General features: G+C 38.6%; 1 protein-coding gene across 3 annotated transcripts; it reads right to left on the minus strand.

Moving 5' to 3' along the window:
* Nucleotides 1-1101: 1101 nt before the first annotated feature.
* KRCC1 (lysine rich coiled-coil 1) lies at nt 1102-19167 on the minus strand. 3 transcript variants are annotated; one of them, XM_024743897.1, is made up of 4 exons: nt 19004-19165; nt 9408-9514; nt 8872-9044; nt 1103-3300 (listed from the first exon to the last, which is right to left on the minus strand). In XM_024743897.1, the coding sequence occupies exon 4, from the start codon at nt 3279-3281 to the stop codon at nt 2508-2510; it is 774 nt and encodes a 257-aa protein (XP_024599665.1). In that variant the 5' UTR covers nt 3282-3300; nt 8872-9044; nt 9408-9514; nt 19004-19165; the 3' UTR covers nt 1103-2507. The 3 variants fall into 3 exon arrangements, with proteins under 3 accessions (XP_024599666.1, XP_024599665.1, XP_024599663.1); XM_024743895.1 differs by lacking the exon at nt 8872-9044 and having other exon boundaries at nt 19004-19166; XM_024743898.1 differs by lacking the exons at nt 8872-9044; nt 9408-9514 and having other exon boundaries at nt 1102-3300; nt 19004-19167.
* Between the last annotated feature and the right edge of the window lie 988 nt (nt 19168-20155).

Genomic DNA, 20155 nt, shown 5'->3' on the forward strand with positions numbered 1-20155 from the left:
ATGGAAGCTGCTGAGAGGCTGAATTGAATACAAATAAAAAATATCCATTGGATTTGACAACATGGAAGTCACTGGAGACTTTGATAAGAGCAGCCTCGGAGGAATGGTAGGAACAGAAACTAGAATAGGTGGAGGTGAGAATGAGAGGTGTCAGTATAGACAGCTGTTGTAGACAAGTTTGATGTGAAAGAGAAAGGAGATAGCTGAAAGAGGATGTAGGGTGTCAAGGGAGTTTTGTTTTTCTGTTTGTTTGCTTTGTTTTTTGAAGAGGGGAAACAGAAGCTTGTTTGCATATAAAGGAATAATCCAGTAGAGGAGAGATTCAAGGCGCAGGAGAGAGATGAAGTCCTTGAAAAGGTAAAAGGGTGTAGGATTCAGTGCATGAGGGGAGGGATTTGTCTTAATTAAGAGCAGGGACACTATTATTGTAGAGAAGACAGAGAACAGAATACCCGAGGGAAGTTTATAGATCCAGTGGTAGGACAATGAATAAGTCCCCCTCTGAAGGCTTTTGTTTTTTTTAATTGGAGTGTGAGGCGAGGTCATCAGCTGAGAGAAACGGGGCCCTGTATGGCAGGTACCAGGGAGGGGAAGCTTTGAGGAGAGAGGGGAAAATATAAGACATCTCTGAGGATGGGAAATTTACTAGGGAAACCTGATGGGTTGGAGGTTTGTGGGCATTAGTGTAAAATAAAATGGGTCTCCTACCCTCTCTCCCTCCTCCCCTTCCTTCTTTTTTTTTTAAAATGTATTTTATCTATTTATTTATATTTATTTATTGGCTGTGATGGGTCTTTGTTGCCGCGTGCGGGCTTTCTCTAGTTGTGGCGAGCAGGGGCTACTCTTCGTTGCAGTGCGCGGGCTTCTCATTGTGGTGGCTTCTCTTGTTGCGGAGCACGGGATCTAGGCGCGCAGGCTTCAGTAGTTGTGGCACGCAGTCTCAGTAGCTGTGGCACGCGGGCTCAGTAGTTGTGGCTCATGGGCTCTAGAGCGCAGGCTCAGTAGTTGCGGCGCACGGGCTTAGTTGCTCTGTGGCATGTGGGATCTTCCTGGACCAGGGCTTGAACCCGTGTCCCCTGCATTGGCAGGCGGATTCTTAACCACTGCGCCACCGGGGAAGCCCTCCTTCCTTTCTTCTTTGCTATTTGGGAGCCACTGAGGTAGGAAGCTAGGCAAGGTGGGGACCCAGAGAGGTGTCAGAGCTGAGTAAGGCAGCAGCCTAGCAAGGGTGGTGAGACTGGTTATATGCAGAGGGTTGAGTAGGGGAAGGGAATATATATGATTAAAAATAATTTAAGCAAAGTAATTTTAAAGTTAATATTACAATAAACATGTAAGCACAACATTGTAGAATGCAAAGAGAGTTTTCATATCACAGCATCTTGTTGTTATCCAAAGCATTTTAGAGGCCAGTCCTTCTAGGTATATTTGATAATGAGGAAAATAAAGTGAATTCCCCAAAGTCACATAACAACTTGATGGCATAGTTGAGTCTAGAATCCTGGGATTCAGATTCCCAGGTCACCACTCTTTCTACAACAAAATAGCAGTGCTCAAACACTTGATATGCTTATCGTAAAAAAGTGGATCATCAGAATGAAAACACTGGTCAGGAAAGAATATTCCAATGGCTTTTTTTTTTGCCACATCACACACCATGGGGGATCTTAGTTCCCTGACTAAGGTTGGAACCTGTGCCCCCTGCAGTGGAAGCTCGGATTCTTAACCACGGGACTGCCAGGGAAGTCCCTCTAATGGCATTTTCTTATAAATTCCCCAATTTCAACTATTTGGAAAAATTGTGGTCGTTCAGATTTCTGCCCTAAAAAGTGGGTTTATAGATGCTCAGTTATTGCTCTTCCAGAAGAACATCTTCATTGAATAGGAACACATCACTGTGTGCTCAAAAATGCAGAAATTAGAAAACAAAAAAAATTGTAGAAATTAGAACTTTATTATATTATAAACATTTCCAGAATATAAACTGATTTTGTATCAAGACTTCTTGAAATGTTTAAAACTGTATGTAACTTAAGCTTATTATAATGTATGTCATTTTCCACTTTCCAATCTAGAAAATATACTGCAAGTTAGATCTAGCGAAGGAAAAAAAAAATCAATCTAAACTGCTTCACAGATCCATAAAAACACCCACCCCAAACTAAAAGCCAATCAAGAAATAGATTCTGTAAAGCCTATTGATCCTCCAATTTAAAATAAATGACCTCCCAAGGGAAAAATACTTCCACCATCATAGCAATTTGATGAATAAAAGCAGAGCCACCCTCATTAAGGGAAATTACATTATGCATAAGAAAAATGTAGTAATGATTTTAGAAGAGAAGAAAAGTAATTTCCATGTTGGAGAGCAAGTACATTAAATGTTTTCCGTTCACTTAGCCTTTGTACCTGTTCACATGAAAAGAGCAATGTGAACGTGGACATCGTGAAACCAAGCTCCTCAACTATTTTTTCAGTTTAACCTCAGGAGAACCAATGCAAGAGCTTCAAAATCCAAGGATAGACTGGTCCCAAAGCATCTCCTCTTCTGTCCTTTCTTTCCCTTGTTCCTTCTTCTCTTTTCTACGCTTACGTTTCTCTTTCTTAGAGGCCGCATCTCGGCTTTTTTTCTCCTTTTGGTTCTTAGGCTTTTCCGTACTGACTCTGACTGTTTCCGCCTCTGTTTTGTTTCTTTGGATGCTCTTGTGTTTGTCTAAATCTATTTCCTCATAAGCTTTCTTCCTCTTATGCTTGGGCCACTCCTCTTCTGGCTTTTCCTGGCCTTCCTCTGGGTGTCTTTTTCTCTTCTGATGTATCTGTTTATAACTAGCTTGATGGGCACTGGTACTGTTTTCTAAGGAGAGGTGCCTGTAAACTCCAGATTCTACACTGTATGAGCTACAGTTATACTCTTGTTGACTAAAGTTCAGGGCTACTGGTTTTCCTGAGAAACAGTCCCTGGTGAATTGACAGTTGCTCAGGGAGTCTAGTCTCAGCCTGCTGTCATGAGCTGGTAGCCACAGAGGTAAATGCTTCTCCACTGCTTGTGAGATATTGCATGGTCTTCGGTAGGTCTGGATGGGTTCATAAGGGAGTCTTTGATCAAACATTCTACACCTGGGTCTAGAATCAACCTCTTCTTTGTATCCACAGGTTTCCAAATAATCCTCTCTCATCTTTCTGAAACAAGTCTTTGGCTCTAAGCCTCTGGCTTTCTGCACTTTGATATAATCTTCAAGTTCATCTTGAAAAGAGTCAGATGTCTTCTTTGAATGATTCATTAGGTTGACAAGGGATTCTCTGTAGAGAAGATGGGAGAAAATTCTTCTTACTATATTATTTTATGCTGAATATTTCCTTTACTCTTGAAAAGAGTCTCAAAAAACAAAATAAAGAAGGCCAAACAAATTAAAACTACTTTGGCATGAAAGTTAAACATCATGACATTAAATGCCAAAAAGGAGCATCAGAAAGGTCAAATACTGCCTAGGCCACTCACAAATAATTTTACCTTTCTCAGAAGTGGGATGAAGAATTTTCTCAGAAGTGGGATGAAGAGGGTAGAAAGGAGCTGACATATAGAATTCTTTTGTAGGGCTAAAAACGTAAGGAATTAGGGATACAACGACTTACACATCCATGGTGACTGTCCTGATCTGAATGTTCAAACAATTTCTAAAGTTCAGAATAGTCAATTTTTTGTATACTGTTGTCTAAGAAAAGAAATAAACCGTAGAGAAGTAATTTGATCTTTAAAAATCTTCTGTTTACTCACACAAAATAAAATGAACACATATACTCACCTGACTAGAGTATTGTAAGGCTTAATAATAAAAGGATGTTTGTAAAATGGTTTGGGAACGCTGGAAATTAGAAATTCAGCTATGAGACAAAACTAATCGTAGGTACAGGGCATGAGGAAAGACGAGGGACAAGAGTTCCGTATCTTCCGAACAGGGTCTTGGATTTCATTCCATTACTTCTGATTGGTGAAAAAAGCATTCTAGAATGCCTTCTGGTTTGTTCTCTATTAAAGCACTGGTGGGAGGGGTAAGGAAGGAAATGGAGGTGACAGCTGAGAGGGACTAGGATTTATATGTAGAGAAAAGTTTCAAAAGAAATTTAAATCAGATAATGCTAGTCTTTGTTTGCTTGTTTAAATTTCTTTTGGCAGGTGGGGGCAGTACAACTACTATTTCTCTTTCTCTCCCCCCACCTCAAATCCTGCGTTACAAATCTAGCAGAAAAGGTACTCACTATGAGATGATAACGCGCTAGATATTTTTGTGTTGTACTTTCTTTCCAAAAATTAGGAGGCAGCGTAACCCATGTAGAATCACACATTTCTGTCCATTAACAGAACAAGTCTGAGAGCAAAATCTAGAGTCACTAGTGATCAGCTAGCTTTACTGGCAATTTGAGATTAAAAAGAAAATCTAAATGAAGCCTAATTTGGTGAGTCAGAAAATTCAGCCCTTATTCTACTCAAACAGTATAAAAATTCTGACTAGAGCAAAATAATGTAACAACTAATTGATTAAATATGGGTAAAAAAATTTGAACAGACACTTCAGGAAAGAATATATACAAATGGACAATAAACAAATGAAAGATGCTCAGTGTCATTCGTCATCAAGAAAATGTCAATTAAAAGCACAAAAAGGTACTACTTCACACTCACTAGAATGACTGAAATTAAAGAGACTGGTGAGGATGTGCAACTGGAATTCTCATACATTGCTGGTAGGGATGTAAAATGATACAACTACTTGGAAGACAGTCTGGTAGTTTCTGAGGAAGTTAAACATACACCTAACATACGATCCAGTTATTCCACTCCTAGATATTTATCCAAAAGAAAAGGAAGTATATGTCCACATAAAGACTTATACATGAATGTTCATAGCAGTGTTATTTGTAAGAGCCCTGGAGAGGAAAAAAAAAAACAAACCCAAATATTGATCAACAGGTGAATGCATAAATCAAATAGTGGTATCTCTATAGAATGGAATCAATGATAAAAAGGAATAGATTATTGATACACTTGAAATAGATGAATCTCAAAATCATCATGCTGAATGAAAGAAGCCTGACCAAAGAGTACATAACATATTATTCCATATATATAAAGCTCTTGAAAATGGAAACTAACCTGTAGTAACACAGTGGTTGCTTGGGGATGAGGCAGGAAAAAGTAGGAGGGAGCGATTATAAACGGCACTTTTGTGGGTATGGATATGTTTACTATCTTAATTGTGGTGATCATTTCATGGGTATATACACCTCTCAAGACCTATCAAATTGTATACCTGGAATACATACAGTTTACTGTATGTCAACTATACCTCAATAAAACTGTTAAAAGTCACTAATAAGATTAAAAAGATGTTGATAATTGTTAAAACTGGATGGTGGGTACATGAGCATTCATAATACTGCTTTCTCTCCTTATATGTTTAAATACGTTTTATAATAAAAAGATTTCACCTTATAGCCGCTAGGCTGGCTATAATCAAAAAGACAGAGAGGTGCCACTTGTTGAGACACAGATCAAGAAAGAGCCCCTGTAGCAATCACCTATCTTATAAGCTTATAGCCTCATCCACCAGAGGGCAGACAGCAGAAGCAAGAAAAACTACGATTCTGCAGCCTGCGGAAGGAAAACCACATTAACAGAAAGATAGATAAAATGAAAAGACAGAGGACATTGTACCAGATGAAGGAACAAGGTAAAACCCCAGAAAAACAACTAAATGAAGTGGAGATAGGCAACAAGAAACAATTAAGAAAACGGTAATAGGAACATACATATCAATAATTACCTTAAATGTGAATGGATTAAACACTCCAACAAAAAGACACAGACTGGCTGAATGGATACAAAAACAAGACCCATATATATGCTGTCTACAAGAGACCCACTTCAGACCTAGGGACACATACAGACTGAAAGTGAGGGGATGGAAAAAGATATTCCATGCAAATGGAAATCAAAAGAAAGCTGGAGTAGCAATACTCATGTCATATAAAAGAGAATTTAAAATAAAGAATGTTACAAGAGACAAGGAAGGACACTACATAATGATCAAGGCATCAATCCAAGAAGAAGATATAACAATTATAAATATATATGCAGCCAACATAGGAGCACCTCAATACATAAGGCAACCACTAACAGCTATAAAAGAGGAAATTGACAGTAACACAATAATAATGGGGGACTAACCCCTCACTTACATCAATGGACAGATCATCCAAACAGAAAATTCATAAGGAAACACAAGCTTTAAATAACACAATAGACCATATAGATTTAACTGATAGTTATAGGACATTCCATCCAAAAACAGCAGATTATACTTTCTTCTCAAGTGCTCATGGATCATTCTCTAGGATAGATCACAGCTTGGATCACAAATCAAGCCTCAGTAAATTTAAGAAAATTGAAATCATATCAAGCATCTTTTCTGACCACAACGCTGGTGAGATTAGAAATCAATTACAGGGGAAAAAAAACACATGGAGGCTAAACAATACGTTACTAAATAACCAAGAGATCACTGAAGAAATCAAAGAGGAAATCAAAAACTACCTAGAGACAAATGACAATGAAAACATGACGATCCAAAACCTATGGGATGCAGCAAAAGCAGTTCTAAGAGGGAAGTTTATAGCAATATAAGCTTACCTCAAGAAACAATAAAAATCTCAAACAAACAATCTAAACTTACAGCTAAAGGAACTAGAGAAAGAAGAACACACAAAACCTGAAGTTAGTAGAAGGAAAGAAATCATAAAGATCAGAGCAGAAATAAATGAAATAGAAACAAAGAAAACAATAGCAAAGATCAATAAAACTAAAAGCTGGTTCTTTGAGAAGATAAACAAAATTGATAAACCATTAGCTAGACTTATCAAGAAAAAGAGGGAGAGGACTCAAATCAATGAAATTAGAAATGAAAAAGGAGAAGTTACAACAGACACTGCAGAAATACAAAGCATCCTAAGAGACTACTACAAGCAACTCTATGCCAATAAAATGGACAACCTGGAAGAAATAGACACATTCTTAGAAAGGTATAGACACATAGGTATAACCTTCTAAAACTGAACCAGGAAGAAATAGAAAATATGAACAGACCAATCACAAGTAATGAAATTGAAACTGTGATTAAAAATCTTCCAACAAACAAAAGTCCAGGACCAGATGGCTTCACAGGTGAAACTGCAGAGGAAGGAAAACTCCCAAATTCATTCTATGAGGCTACCATCACCCTGATACCAAAACCAGACAAAGATACTACAAAAAAAGAAAATTACAGACTAATATCACTGATGAATATAGATGCAAAAATCCTCAACAAAATACTAGCAAACAGAATCCAACAACACATTAAAAGGATCATACACCGTGATCAAGTGGGATTTATCCCAGGGATGCAAGGATTCTTCAATATATGCAAATCAATCAATGTGATACACCATATTAACAAATTGAAGAATAAAAACCATATGATCATCTCAATAGATGCAGAAAAAGCTTTTGACAAAATTCAACACCCATTTATGATAAAAACTCTCCAGAAAGTGGGCATAGAGGGAAACTACCTCAACATAATAAAGGCCATATATGACAAACCCACAGCAACATCATTCTCAATGGTGAAAAACTAAAAGCATTTCCTCTAAGATCAGGAACAAGACAAGGATGTCCACTCTCGCCACTATTATTCAATATAGCTTTGCAGATCCTAGCCATGGCAATCAGAGAAGAAAAAGAAATAAAAGGAATACAAATTGCAAAAGAAGAAGTAAAACTGTCACTGCCTGCAGATGACATGACACTACACATAGAGCATCCTAAAGATGCCACCAGAAAACTACTAGAACTAATCAATGAATTTGGTAAAGTTGCAGGATAGAAAATTAATGCACAGAAATCTCTTGCATTCCTATACTCAAACAACGAAAGATCAGAAAGAGAAATTAAGGAAACACTCCCATTTACCACTGCAACAAAAAGAATAAAATACCTAGGAATAAACCTTCCTAGGTAGACAAAAGACCTGTATGCAGAAAAGTATAAGAGACTGATGAAAGAAATTAAAGATGATACATGGGTCATTTGCAGAGACATGGATGGATCTAGAGACTGTCATACAGAGTGAAGTAAGTCAGAAAGAGAAAAACAAATATCACATATTAACGCATATATGTGGAACCTAGAAAAATGGTACAGATGAACCTGTTTGTAGGGCAGAAATAGAAACACAGATGTAGAGAACAAACGTATGGACACCAAGGGGGGGAAGTGGTGGTGGGGTGGTGGTGTGATGAACTGGGAGATTGGGATTGACATATACACACTAATATGTATAAAATGGATAACTCGTAAGAACCTGCTGTATAAAAAAAGCCATAATAATAAGTGTTGACAAAAACGAGGAAAAACTGGAAACTTCATTCATTCTTGGTGCGAATATAAAATGTGCAGCTACTTTGGAAAACAGTTTGGCAGTTCCTCAAAGTGTCAAACATAGAGTTACCACGTAACCCCAGCAATTTCACTCCTAGGTTTCAACGCAAGAGGACTGAAAGTCTATGTCCACACAAAGACTTGTACAAAAATGTACACAGCAGCACTATTCCTAACAGCTAAAAGCAGAAATGACTCAGTAATCATCAACTGATGAATGGATAAATAAAATGTGGCAATTCACACGATGGAATATTATTCAGCAATAAAAAGGAATGAAATACTAATAAATAGTACAACGTGGATGAACCTTGAAGACATGCAGAGTGAAAGAATCCAATCCCAAAAGATCACAGATGGTGCCGAGATCAATGAAGAGGTGAATGGAACCTTACCCTTATCAGGTTGAGAACTTGGTGGAGAAATTTGATCATATTCACCCATTGATTGCTTCAGTTTCTTAACATGAACTTTCCCCAAATAGTGACACGGTGCAACAACTGAGCTAAAAACCATGATGCAGAGATTTAAAAATCTATTTTTTGTCCAATACTCCACTCCCATTTACCTGAAACCAAACACAATCTTGTTGTAACAATTAAATAATTCAAAGTTTAGAATTACATCAACATAGATCAATCATCTGAAAACGCATAAAATGCATCTTCAATTTCTTATTTTGCCCCCTGTAAATCTGAAAGTAAAGCTAACTTTTTGAGTATGTGTTTTACCCTTGAAAAATAAATAATATTGTTTATTTTAGAGAAAGTGATCCAAAGTTTACACCTCTGAATTTGAAGATAGCACTCATGAGTTTTAATATATCTGATCTGAATTAACACTTTTAAGAGTTTTGCTTGCTTTCAAGTCAAAGTACCAGCTTCAGTATAAAAAATACTAACAATTTAGAAGCCCTTTATTTTCAACCTACCTCATAATGTGAAATCCACTGCAATTCAAATTATGGCACTATTCCTTACAAGCCTTTTACAAAAGGTACCTGTAAAAAGTTCAGTCTTTGCTCATTCAATGTGGTATCTATGAATAAAATAAAGGGAGGTAAGACATTTAGGGTAATATTTTCAATCTTCAACTGAATATCACTTTATATACCATCTCAAACCTTAATTTCCTAAGTGCTTGCAATGCTAAAGTACTGGCTTTTGGCTTATTAGAATGACAATTTTAGTATAAAAACATCTAGTAAGCCTCTGATATTTACTATGGTAATATATTTTTTAGTCCAGAAAATACCATTCTGAAGGAGAAGTTATTAGGGCACCAGTAGAACTCTGGACTTTATGGAAATGATCTGGGGCATCCAGCCTTAGTACTTCGTGTCTTACAGCAGACATGTTACTGACTTCTACTGACCTCTGTAATCGCTAAAATCCCAGAGGTAGCATCTCTCTCCCCACATTGGCTGTCTTCTCCCATCTGGTACTTAATGTAATTGACTAATTTCTCTAAATGTAGGACTTTACACTTCATCTTGTAATGGGTTTAGGCCACCATTCCTGCCTCTGACGATCTTTAAAATTCAAATTGTTTTAATCTTGACATTTGCTACTTTTCCCACACATAGTTTTTATATGCATTCAGTCTATGTGTTCATCCATGTTACTGGCGAAAACTTTAAGTAGGAAGACAGTAAGATAATACCTATGGCATGCTACAAAGAATTCACCTCTTTCCTTCATCTAGGATTGATCTATTCATTCCCAATAAGAAAGACATTAAGAATTTATAGAATCTGAGTTTATTCCAAAATTAAATTCAGCATCTTTATGTGAACACTCTACGCTTCTCCACTGCGCCCCCCACCATCTTCCTTCTTATGAGTCTGATTATTCAAATCTATTTGTACTATATAAATGTCTTATTTTTCCATTTTATTAATATTTGAAAAATACATGACATGTCTTCCTAAATTGTAACTATTCTTTCTACAGCAATCGTTCTCAATCTCAATCATTTTGACCAAAGCATTCTATACAGTCAGACAAGTGAACTCTTATTGCCTGGAGGTCTAGGGAGTATACAGCCTAGAGATCAATCACAGAAAGATGTATTTCAAGTTTCATGATTAACCTTAAAAACTCATGAACTTCTTGAATTCTAGTCTTAAAACATCTGTTTTATGTAAAAGTTTTAACTTAATCTTTAAATAAAATGTGCCATTTAAACTTCAAGTACCTCCTGGCACACTGCTGGATACCCCAAAATCTCACGGAAAAACAGTGTCCTCACTGAAGAATATCATCCCACAACATTCCTCTGATCTACCAGATGGTTCACAAAAGAAAATAAGGCATGGCATCACTTGTACTTTTAGTAAACCTGAAATTGCCTTTTATGGTCACTTCAAAGTATTACATTTACAAGTCACCTATTAATAATTTGTTCTGTACCACTTACCCAGCATTGCCCTTACCATGTACCAGGTACTATTTCAGCACTTAAGAACAGTAACTAATTTTATCCTCCTAAGAAGCCTATGGGCTAACTACTGTTATTATTCATAGTTAATAGATGAGGAAACTGAGGCATAGAAAAGTTAAGGAACATGTCTGTGATTGCAGTTAATAAATAACAGGAGCAGTCTGGCTCCAGAGTCTGTTATTAACTGATACGCTTGGCTGCCTTTCCAACTGATGTAAAACTTCTCCACGTCTGGAATCCACTTCTCTGCTTTTACAAAACCTGAAATATTTTCTGATCTCCAGGGCTTTACACAGCTCTCCATTAAAAAAAATGAAAAGTTAGCCACAAAATGGTGGAATGCATTCTTATTTCATACACCAGACAAAGGACTTATATCTAGAATAAATAAAGAACTCTATGACTCAATAATAAGACAAACTCAGTTAAAAATGGGCAAACAATTTGAACAGACATTTCAGAAAAAATATATAAACAGCCAAGTAAATGCGAATTAAAACCAGAAGATAATACTACACCATCATCAGAATGACTAAATTAAAAGGACTGAAAATACCAAGTGTTGGTAAGGATGCTGAACAACTGGAACTCCCATACACTACTAGTTAGAATTTAAAATGGTACAACTTTACAATCTGACAATTTCTTTAAAAGTTAAATACCTACTATATGATCCAGTCATTTCACTCATATGTATTTGCCCAAGAGAACTGAAAACATATGTCCATGCAAAGACCTGTACATGAATATTCACAGCAGCTTTATTTGTAATAGCCCAAAACTGAAACAACCCTAATGTCTATCAACAAGGGAATGGGTAAACAAAATGTGGTATATCCATACAACAGAATTATTCAGCGGTAAAAATGAACGAAATAGCAAGACATACAACATGGATGAATCACAAAATCATCATGTTGAATAAGACACAAAAGAGTACCTACTATGAGTCTACTTATAAAATGTTCTAGAAATGGAAACTAATCTATAGTGATAGAAAGCAGATTAGTGGTTGCTAGGGACAGGGGTGGAGGGAGGGATGGACTGTAAAGTGGCAGGAGGAAACTGCTGGGGTTGGTGGAAACATTCGGCATTTTGTTTATGAAGGTGGTTTCATAGGAGTATACACCTGTCAAAAACTCATTGAACTGTACACTTTAAATAAGTGTTGTTTATTGTTAAGTATACCTCAGTAAAGTGTACAAGAGGAACTTAAAGATCTATAATGAACGTTTTGAAAAAAAAATTGTACCTTAATTTGTTAAACTGGAGTTTTAAGTGTTGGCTTTGTTTCTAGAAAGATCACCCACCTAACAAAGCTCGAGTCACCTATGCAGAACTACTGGTTGTCATACTATGTTAGTTACCTCACTGCTTCTAGGAGCCAGACACAGGGACTCGAGTCAGTTTTGGCATTTGTTAGTTATATGACCTTGGTCAAGTTTCTCAACCTCTAATACAGGATATAACACACACCTCAGAGTTGTTGTGTGTCTTAAGGAAATTAGTAAATGTAAAGCGCTTAGAAGAGTGCATGGCACATACTGAGTGCTGTACAGCTGAGCTGTTTTTATTGCTATTCAGGATTTCATCTACTTAACTGACAGAATGAAATGTTTTTCCAACCAATTATTCTAGTAACTACAGAAAGTAGAAAAGGTTATGGGTAAACAGGTCAGGAGTGCCTGACAGGAGTATCTATCTATTCTTTGTATTTCAAGGTAACTCATGTTTCAGAGGGATTTTTTTTTTTTTTTAATGAAAGCTGAAAGTTCAACTTGATCCTTATCTTTTCTGATTGCTCTGATTTTAAACCAACTCTTTATAAAGATTTCAGTTTACGTCCTGTGTTAATGTCTGCTACATATAATGTCTAAAAGAATATGGAATGTCAAGCAGAAACACACAGGCTATTTACAAGCTGGCATTAGGTCTCAAGCAAGAAATAGTTTGTCTCTTCTGAAACTAATCTGGAGTATTTTTTCAGTTGTACCTTCTAAAATTTTTGGAAAAAATCTAGCAAAATTCTGAAAACTTGGCATTCCTATTTGTACACCACAAGCCTAGTTATAGACCAACACTCACAATGCCATTTACTTCCAGGAAAGATATCATAGTGGAAAGAGAAAGAAAATGGAATCTTTTATTTTGGAGAAATGAAACTATGCACGTTGTTATTCAATTGCTGTACAAGGTTTGGTCTTTTTTATTTCAATATTAGTAGCTAAAGCCATTGCAAAAGCTAAAGTAATAAAAACTGCACGTGAACTACTGAGTTAAATATGAAACACATGAAGAGTATGAATTACTCGTAATTCAAAACTGTCTAAAAAATGCTTCATATCTTAATAAAATACTAAGAACCACTCCACTCTTCCTAATTCTAGACCTGTCAGAGAGAATTTGTTACATTCCAACCACCCTTTTAGAAATAGCAAAACCTGAATTTAACTTTTGCATTGTATGAAATGTTTTTAATATGCCTCAATAGGTTTAATAGGTTGAACGAGCAAATCAACTCAATTTGAGTGAAATATTTACCAAAATTTTTCACGTCCACAGCACATTATTTGATTTGTGTTGTGACATGGTATTAAAACATAGTACAGCATAAAGGTTTTAAAAATATTTATTAAATATCTTTAATCACTGAAGAAAGAAATGTTTGAGCAAAATTAGGAATGTTAATTTGCTACGTTTTAGGTGTAATTAGGTTCCCTTTAATAAATTCTTCCTCCTTAATAAATATACCAAATTAATGGCATGGTCCTATACTTCTGAATTTAGTTCACTAAGAAGCATTAAAAGACAATTTTCCCCACTATTTGCATCTTCTTTCTCTCAGCAATGTTATGTAGCATTCACTGTACTTTGTTAAAGTTATCCAAAAGTATTTTTTTTTTTTTTTTGCGGTACACGGGCCTCTCACTGTTGTGGCCTCTCCCGTTGCGGAGCACAGGCTCCGGACGCGCAGGCTCAGCGGCCATGGCTCACGGGCCCAGCTGCTCCGCGGCATGTGGGATCTTCCCGGACCGGGGCACGAACCCGTGTCCCCTGCATCGGCAGGCGGACTCTCAACCACTGCGCCACCAGGGAAGCCCAAGTATTTTGGTTTTTGATGCAATAGTAAATAGTATTTTTATAAAAATCTCAATGTCTAATTGCTTGTTGCTAACATTTAGAAATACTATTGGATTTGTATATTGACCTTGTATTTCGTGTCCTTTATGATAAACTCACTTCTTATTCTAGTAGCATTTCCCAAAATTCCTTGGGGTTTTCTACATGGATGATCATAGCATCTGCAAATAAAGACAGTGTGATTTCTTCCTATCTGTAAACGTTTTTCTTTTTCTTGTCTGACTATCCTGGTTAGGGCCTCTAGTACAATACTGAAAAGAAGTGGTGAGGATGGATATCCTTGCCTTGTTCCTGGCTCTTGAGATTTGCAATCTTTTAATACCATTATAATCTTAGGAAAGACTAAGTAGAACACAGCACTAAGTTTTAGAAGACTAGGTAACTGATTCTGTTATCTTAACCAAAGTATGCGGGGACTTCCCTGGTGGTCCAGTGGTTAGGACTCCACGCTTCCACCGCAGGGGGCACAGGTTCGATCCCTGGTTGGGGAACTAATAAGATTCTGCATGCCGAGTGGTGCGGCCAAAAAAAACCCCAAGGAAACCATTGACCAAAGTATGCTGTTTTCTTTCTTTTTGCTTTGACTTTGAGGGTCAAAAAGAAGTTTTGAGAGATGCAGCGTGTACCTGTTAGCATCATGAATATTCTTAACTGTGTTAGTTATTAACCTTGCCTTTTCAGGAAATGAGATTAGTATGTGACCTATGAGTTTGCCAAGCTCTAGCTATTTTACACTAATACTACAACCATAAAAGTAACCGAGGATTTACTATGGCATATTTCCAATGACAAAATACAAAATTAACAAAATCATTAATTACGGGCACTAGTTACATACTTAACATAAAATATATGTCTTAACTTAAACTAAACCTTTGAACATCAATAATTATAAGTAATCTATGGCTAGCTAGCTCAAGGCTCTTGCTTGTGAAATTAGTTTTACTTGGACCAGTGGCAGACATCCTATCTCAGAATGCCACCAAATACATGCCAGTCCTTCTAAAAGATCAGTAAACGTGAATGGGTCTGTGAATGCTCTTGTCCTAACACACAGTACCTGGTCCATAGTAGGAGCTCTAACTGTTTTCTGAATTACCGTAAGAATGGCTGTTAGCTAGATTTTCTGTCATTTGACTTGAATCTCTGCTTACTGTCAGGAAAACAAAGAAACGTTTTTGGCAATTGCTATATAAATGGATTTATGATTCAATAAGAATTCAGAAATGTTCTTCATTCTTAAAATGAGTCTAACTTTTTTTCCTAAAAAGCAGATAAGCAAGAACTGTTTGCTGTGGTTTTGTTTTTACTGATTTCTTAGGAATATTATTACTCAGTAGAACTTTTTTTTTTTTTTTTTTTTGCGGTACGCGGGCCCCTCACTGTTGTGGCCTCTCCCGTTGCGGAGCACAGGCTCACGGACGCGCAGGGCCAGCGGCCATGGCTCACGGGCCCAGCCGCTCCGCAGCACGTGGGATCCTCCCGGACCGGGGCACGAACCCGTGTCCCGTGCATAGGCAGGCAGACTCTCAACCACTGCGCTACCAGGGAAGTCCCTCAATAGAACATTTTTAACTATCAAAAATATCTGAGAAACTTGACTGAATGAATTACAAAGTGTCCTGGAAAATCTTGCCCTTGACCATAAATGCAATGTATATTTCTTTTCGTATAAGTCTGGTCATGTGGTATTTCTTTGGGTTTTTGTGATTGAGTTTCCCAATTTCCTATTTATAATCTTACACCGTCTATATATTCCCTGATTGCTAATTTTTAATCTTTACTGACCTTTGTTTATTATCAAGCCCAATATAGAGGAGCTCCTTATAAGAGTGTTACAGCTATAGGTGAAAATGGATCAGCCGTTTTAATAGTATCAGGATCTTGAAAGTGAGAGTGGAATTTTAATAACTGGAAGCATGCCAATTCTTTGATACCTTTTGGAGGAATCTCCTAATATAGTCTTTTAAGAAAAAAAAAATACTGGCCAAGTACTAAGCAAATTTTTTTTCCTCTTCTCGTTCATGTACTATTATATTGGCAATTACGTTAGGCTTTTATAAATATCTAAACTAAAAATACCTTGGGTCCTACTCCTACTAGTGTTTTAAACAGCATATCAAATATTTACCATGTGTTAAGTAGCAGTTAACTGAAAAGTTAATTAAGGACATTTACTCAAAGCGACAAGAGGTAATTTTTAGGTAACAAGTTGTATTTTGTTTTTCAAATCCTAGTGGTCTCAAGCATAACTCAACAGACTTCATTAGTCTTTGAATGTCATTTGATGGCCATTAGAGGTCAAAGTTTCATGTTTTATGAATTGCTGTTCTAGTACACAGCCAGGCCATGGAAAGAATACCAGTATGGAACAGCAAAATCAGTTCACAATTTTAGAGCTGTCAAGGAGCTCAGTTTAGTTAGTGCAGACTTCCTCAACCTCGACACTACTGACGTTTTCAGCAAGATAATCCTTTGTTGTTTGTGTTGGTGGCCTGTGCATTTTAGGTTGTTTGCGGCATCTCTGGCCTATACCAAGTAGATGCCAGTAGCACCTGTAATCACCAAGCCCTTTCTTGTCCAGTGGCAAAAACCAAGGGGAAAAAAAAAAGCGCCTCCAAACACTTAAATGTCCTCTGAGGAGGGGGTGGGGCAAAAGCACCCCTGATTTGAGAACCACTCAGTTGGGCTAGTCCAACTCCCCTCCCCACAGATGACAAAACTCAAGTCCAGGAAGTTTGGGACTTAGGGTCATACAGCTAGTTAAGAAATTAGCATTAGAACTTAACAGTCAAGACTCCTATTCCAGTATTCTCATACCACCTTGAAGCAGTATAAAAAAGTAACTGCTAGCATCGTGTGAACTGATTTAAAGTGTTTAGTAATTGTACATATTCAAAGTCATTGCAAAAAACCAAGGCTGGCAGACAGCTGTACTTTGTTTTCTTTTTTTCGTAAGAAACTGTTTCCAAATCTTCCTGTGATGTGGCCATGGGAGCTAAAATGAATTGTAGTCTTGACACATACAAACTGCTCAGGCTTACTTGTTAGTGAAAGGCAGGAAATCTGGTACGAAAGCAGAAAATTCAAGAGATTTTATTTTTTAATATCTTAACAATCATACTAACCCAGGTTGATTGAAGACACTAAATCTAGTCTTCCAAAGGTTGTCTTCACTAAGGGACTTAATGGAACATCATCTGGTTGCAATGAAATTCTAATTTCCATTTTTAGTGAATGGAATTTATATAAAGTTCTTACAAAATGTTTTAAGAAATTTATAATACTTTACTGTTTGCCATTCCTCCAAGTGAAAGGTATAAAAGATTACCGAATACCACACAAAAATAGAGTACATTGTGGAAGAGGATGAAAATAAAAATTATTTTAATGAAGTTACTATATTTACTGCTGTCCCTCAGGAAAAAAGAAATTAAATTATCCAACAATGTTCTGGCTTCCACCATCTTTCTCTCTGGAGACAAAAAGCAACATAAGGCAACACTGCAAATACTAGAAATTAATTATGAAAATGAAGATGGCGTAATGTTTTACTAGATCTTCTGCAGTGGCATCAAGCTCCACCGTCTAAAATCCTTTCCAAAACTTCCTTAAAGCCTAAACTCAGGGTTTGGAACCAGCAGTTTGTTTGCAGGTATACAGTAATTGTAGAAACTCAAACATCTCTTAGATTGAGATGATCAAGAAATAGCTTTTTGTGTTAGGGAAAATGTGCTGGTGAAAACTCTAGGCAGATATACTCCTTCCAAACTTCTGCACAAAGGCTTGACCAAACTTTAACTTGGCCTCCAGCAGCCTGTGGCTACGGCCCTCGGATGAACCAGAGCCCCATTTTGAGCTCAGATCTGGAAAAACTTGGGGCTGTCAAAAGACATTTACTGTTTGTTCTAGCCAACACCTGATGACAGGTCCCTGGCCGCTCTTTAGTACTTAACTAAAAAGGGATTACGATTGTGAACCCTTGCTCTGTCCCTCTGCGATGTATGTGTGTATCTCCTACAACTTAGGAGTGTCTTTCTCAAGGATCTGGAAGCCATTCCTTTGCAGTGTTATCATGAGGAAGGACAAGGCCTCTGTCTCCCAGTCCCTGTGGGAAAACAGAATCCTCACTTCCGTAACTGCAAGCAAACTGACACAGCTCGCCTGCTCCAAGGACACTACCCAACCCTTTGTAATTCTGCACGTCCCTGCCTCTACTTGAGCTCCACCTTGCCCCATTCCTACATTTTCTCTTTAAATCCCCCCGGACACCTCTGCGCAAATCGGAATGGAGCTCAGCTCTTTTCCTACTGTCAGTAGTTGCTGAATAAAAGCTGTTTTCGCCACCCCGATGTCCTGCTTTATTAGCTTTGACGCTGGCGGGTACATATTAAAACTCAGACCACTGTCAAGATAGGGCTGTAAATCTTAGAGGCTTGTTTTACACGGCGTTATCCTCAAAAACCCGGGCAAACTCTACAAAGTGATCCCTCAAAAGTCTCACCCCCTTCTCTCCTCTAGGGCCCGGCACCTTCAAGCTCCCGTGTTTACTTCCTACTCTCCCAGAACTCCGAACTCCACTTCTCCCCACATGTGAGTGAGGTCGCTACTTTCCAGGATGTTGATTTCACCCTGCGCAGGTCTACGCCCTTCCACGTCTGGAGCCTTTTCTCTCCTCGTCTCTGTCCCCTCGATCTCCGAGTGTCCTCATCACCCCCTTCCCTCTCCCTGACGCTTCAGATCCACGGCCTCGGCCTGGTCGCCTCTCTCCCGCTCCAACCTCAGCTTCCCCGGCAGCGATCCGCGTGGGGGCCCCGGCGCCCACTTCCGGGGGTGGCGGGTGGAGAGGGGAGCGTACTCTCCGGGCCCGCCCGGCCTCTCCTGGGCCGTGGGGTCGAGGGGCTGAACGCTTGGGCCGCCCCCGCTGCCGGGGCGGGAACTCACCTTCTCTGAGGCAGGGGCGGCCGTCTACAACTACTGTCCCCCTCCCCGCCAACGCCGCCGGCCGGTGGGTAGGCCGAGGTGGAGTAGGCGGAGAGGCAGGGACAGCCGCTGCCTCCGCCGCCGAGCTAGCGGGGTGGGGGCAAGAGGCGGAGACCTGACTTCCGGAGGGGAAGTCGCCGCCACCACCAGCGGCTAACTGGACGGCACCGCCGCCATGGCGGCGAGGCGCGCTACTGCGCTTGCCCAGCAGCCCAGCTCCCAGAAAGCCCCGTTTAGCCCCGCCTTCCTGTTTACCCCTCCCCCTTCGTCCGCTACTTCCGGGGCTCTGTTCTAATCTGGCTCGCGCCTGCCGTTCTTCGGCTGCTCCTGGTCTCTCCGTTAGAAGGAAGGGGAGGCTCGTGGGGCCGCTCACCTTGGGAGAGTGAATCTCAAACCACTAAGAAAAACGGTTAGGAAGTCTACGGATTCTACCTCCAAAATATCTGAAAAATATATGCTTTCCTGTTTTATCTGTTTTTCTTTTCTTTGTTAGAACCTTTAATACACAGAGTAGACTGAGCAAAATCCTTGGTTATAATACGTTGTCATCATTGCTCCATAAGTGACGTTTTTCTCTCTCCTTCTGGCTCCCTCAGTATATGCGTGTATATATATACACACACACATTCATCCTTTCGTTCCCTGTCTCCCAAAGAAATCATTACCATGGTTTGTAGTCATCATTTCCTTTCATATGTATATACGTCTCTTTAAAATATACATATTTATTTACTTTGGCTGCGCAGGGTCTTAGTTGCAGCACGCGAGATCTTTTCGTTGGGGCATGCATGCGGATCTAGTGGAGTCTTACCCACTGGACCACCAGGGGAATCCCCATATGTATATATCTTTATCATATATATGTGTGATGAAAAAAAGTTTAGATTGTTTCTGAATCTCATAAGATTTATGTCTTTCTCTAGAAGTATTCAGGAACTTGTTTCACTGGACACTTTGAGGTTCATCCAAGCTGTTGCATATAGGTGTTATTTATTCATTTAATTGCTGTACCAAATTCCACCCATTTTCCTGTTGATGGGCACGTCCCTGGGTGCACTGTGCAAAAGTTTCTCTTGGGTATGCTCTCCTTTCCTGTCACACTACTGTTGACCA

The sequence above is a fragment of the Neophocaena asiaeorientalis genome, unplaced genomic scaffold (genome assembly GCF_003031525.2).
Source record: "Neophocaena asiaeorientalis asiaeorientalis breed wild unplaced genomic scaffold, Neophocaena_asiaeorientalis_V1.1 scaffold114, whole genome shotgun sequence".
Classification (NCBI taxonomy): domain Eukaryota; kingdom Metazoa; phylum Chordata; class Mammalia; order Artiodactyla; family Phocoenidae; genus Neophocaena; species Neophocaena asiaeorientalis.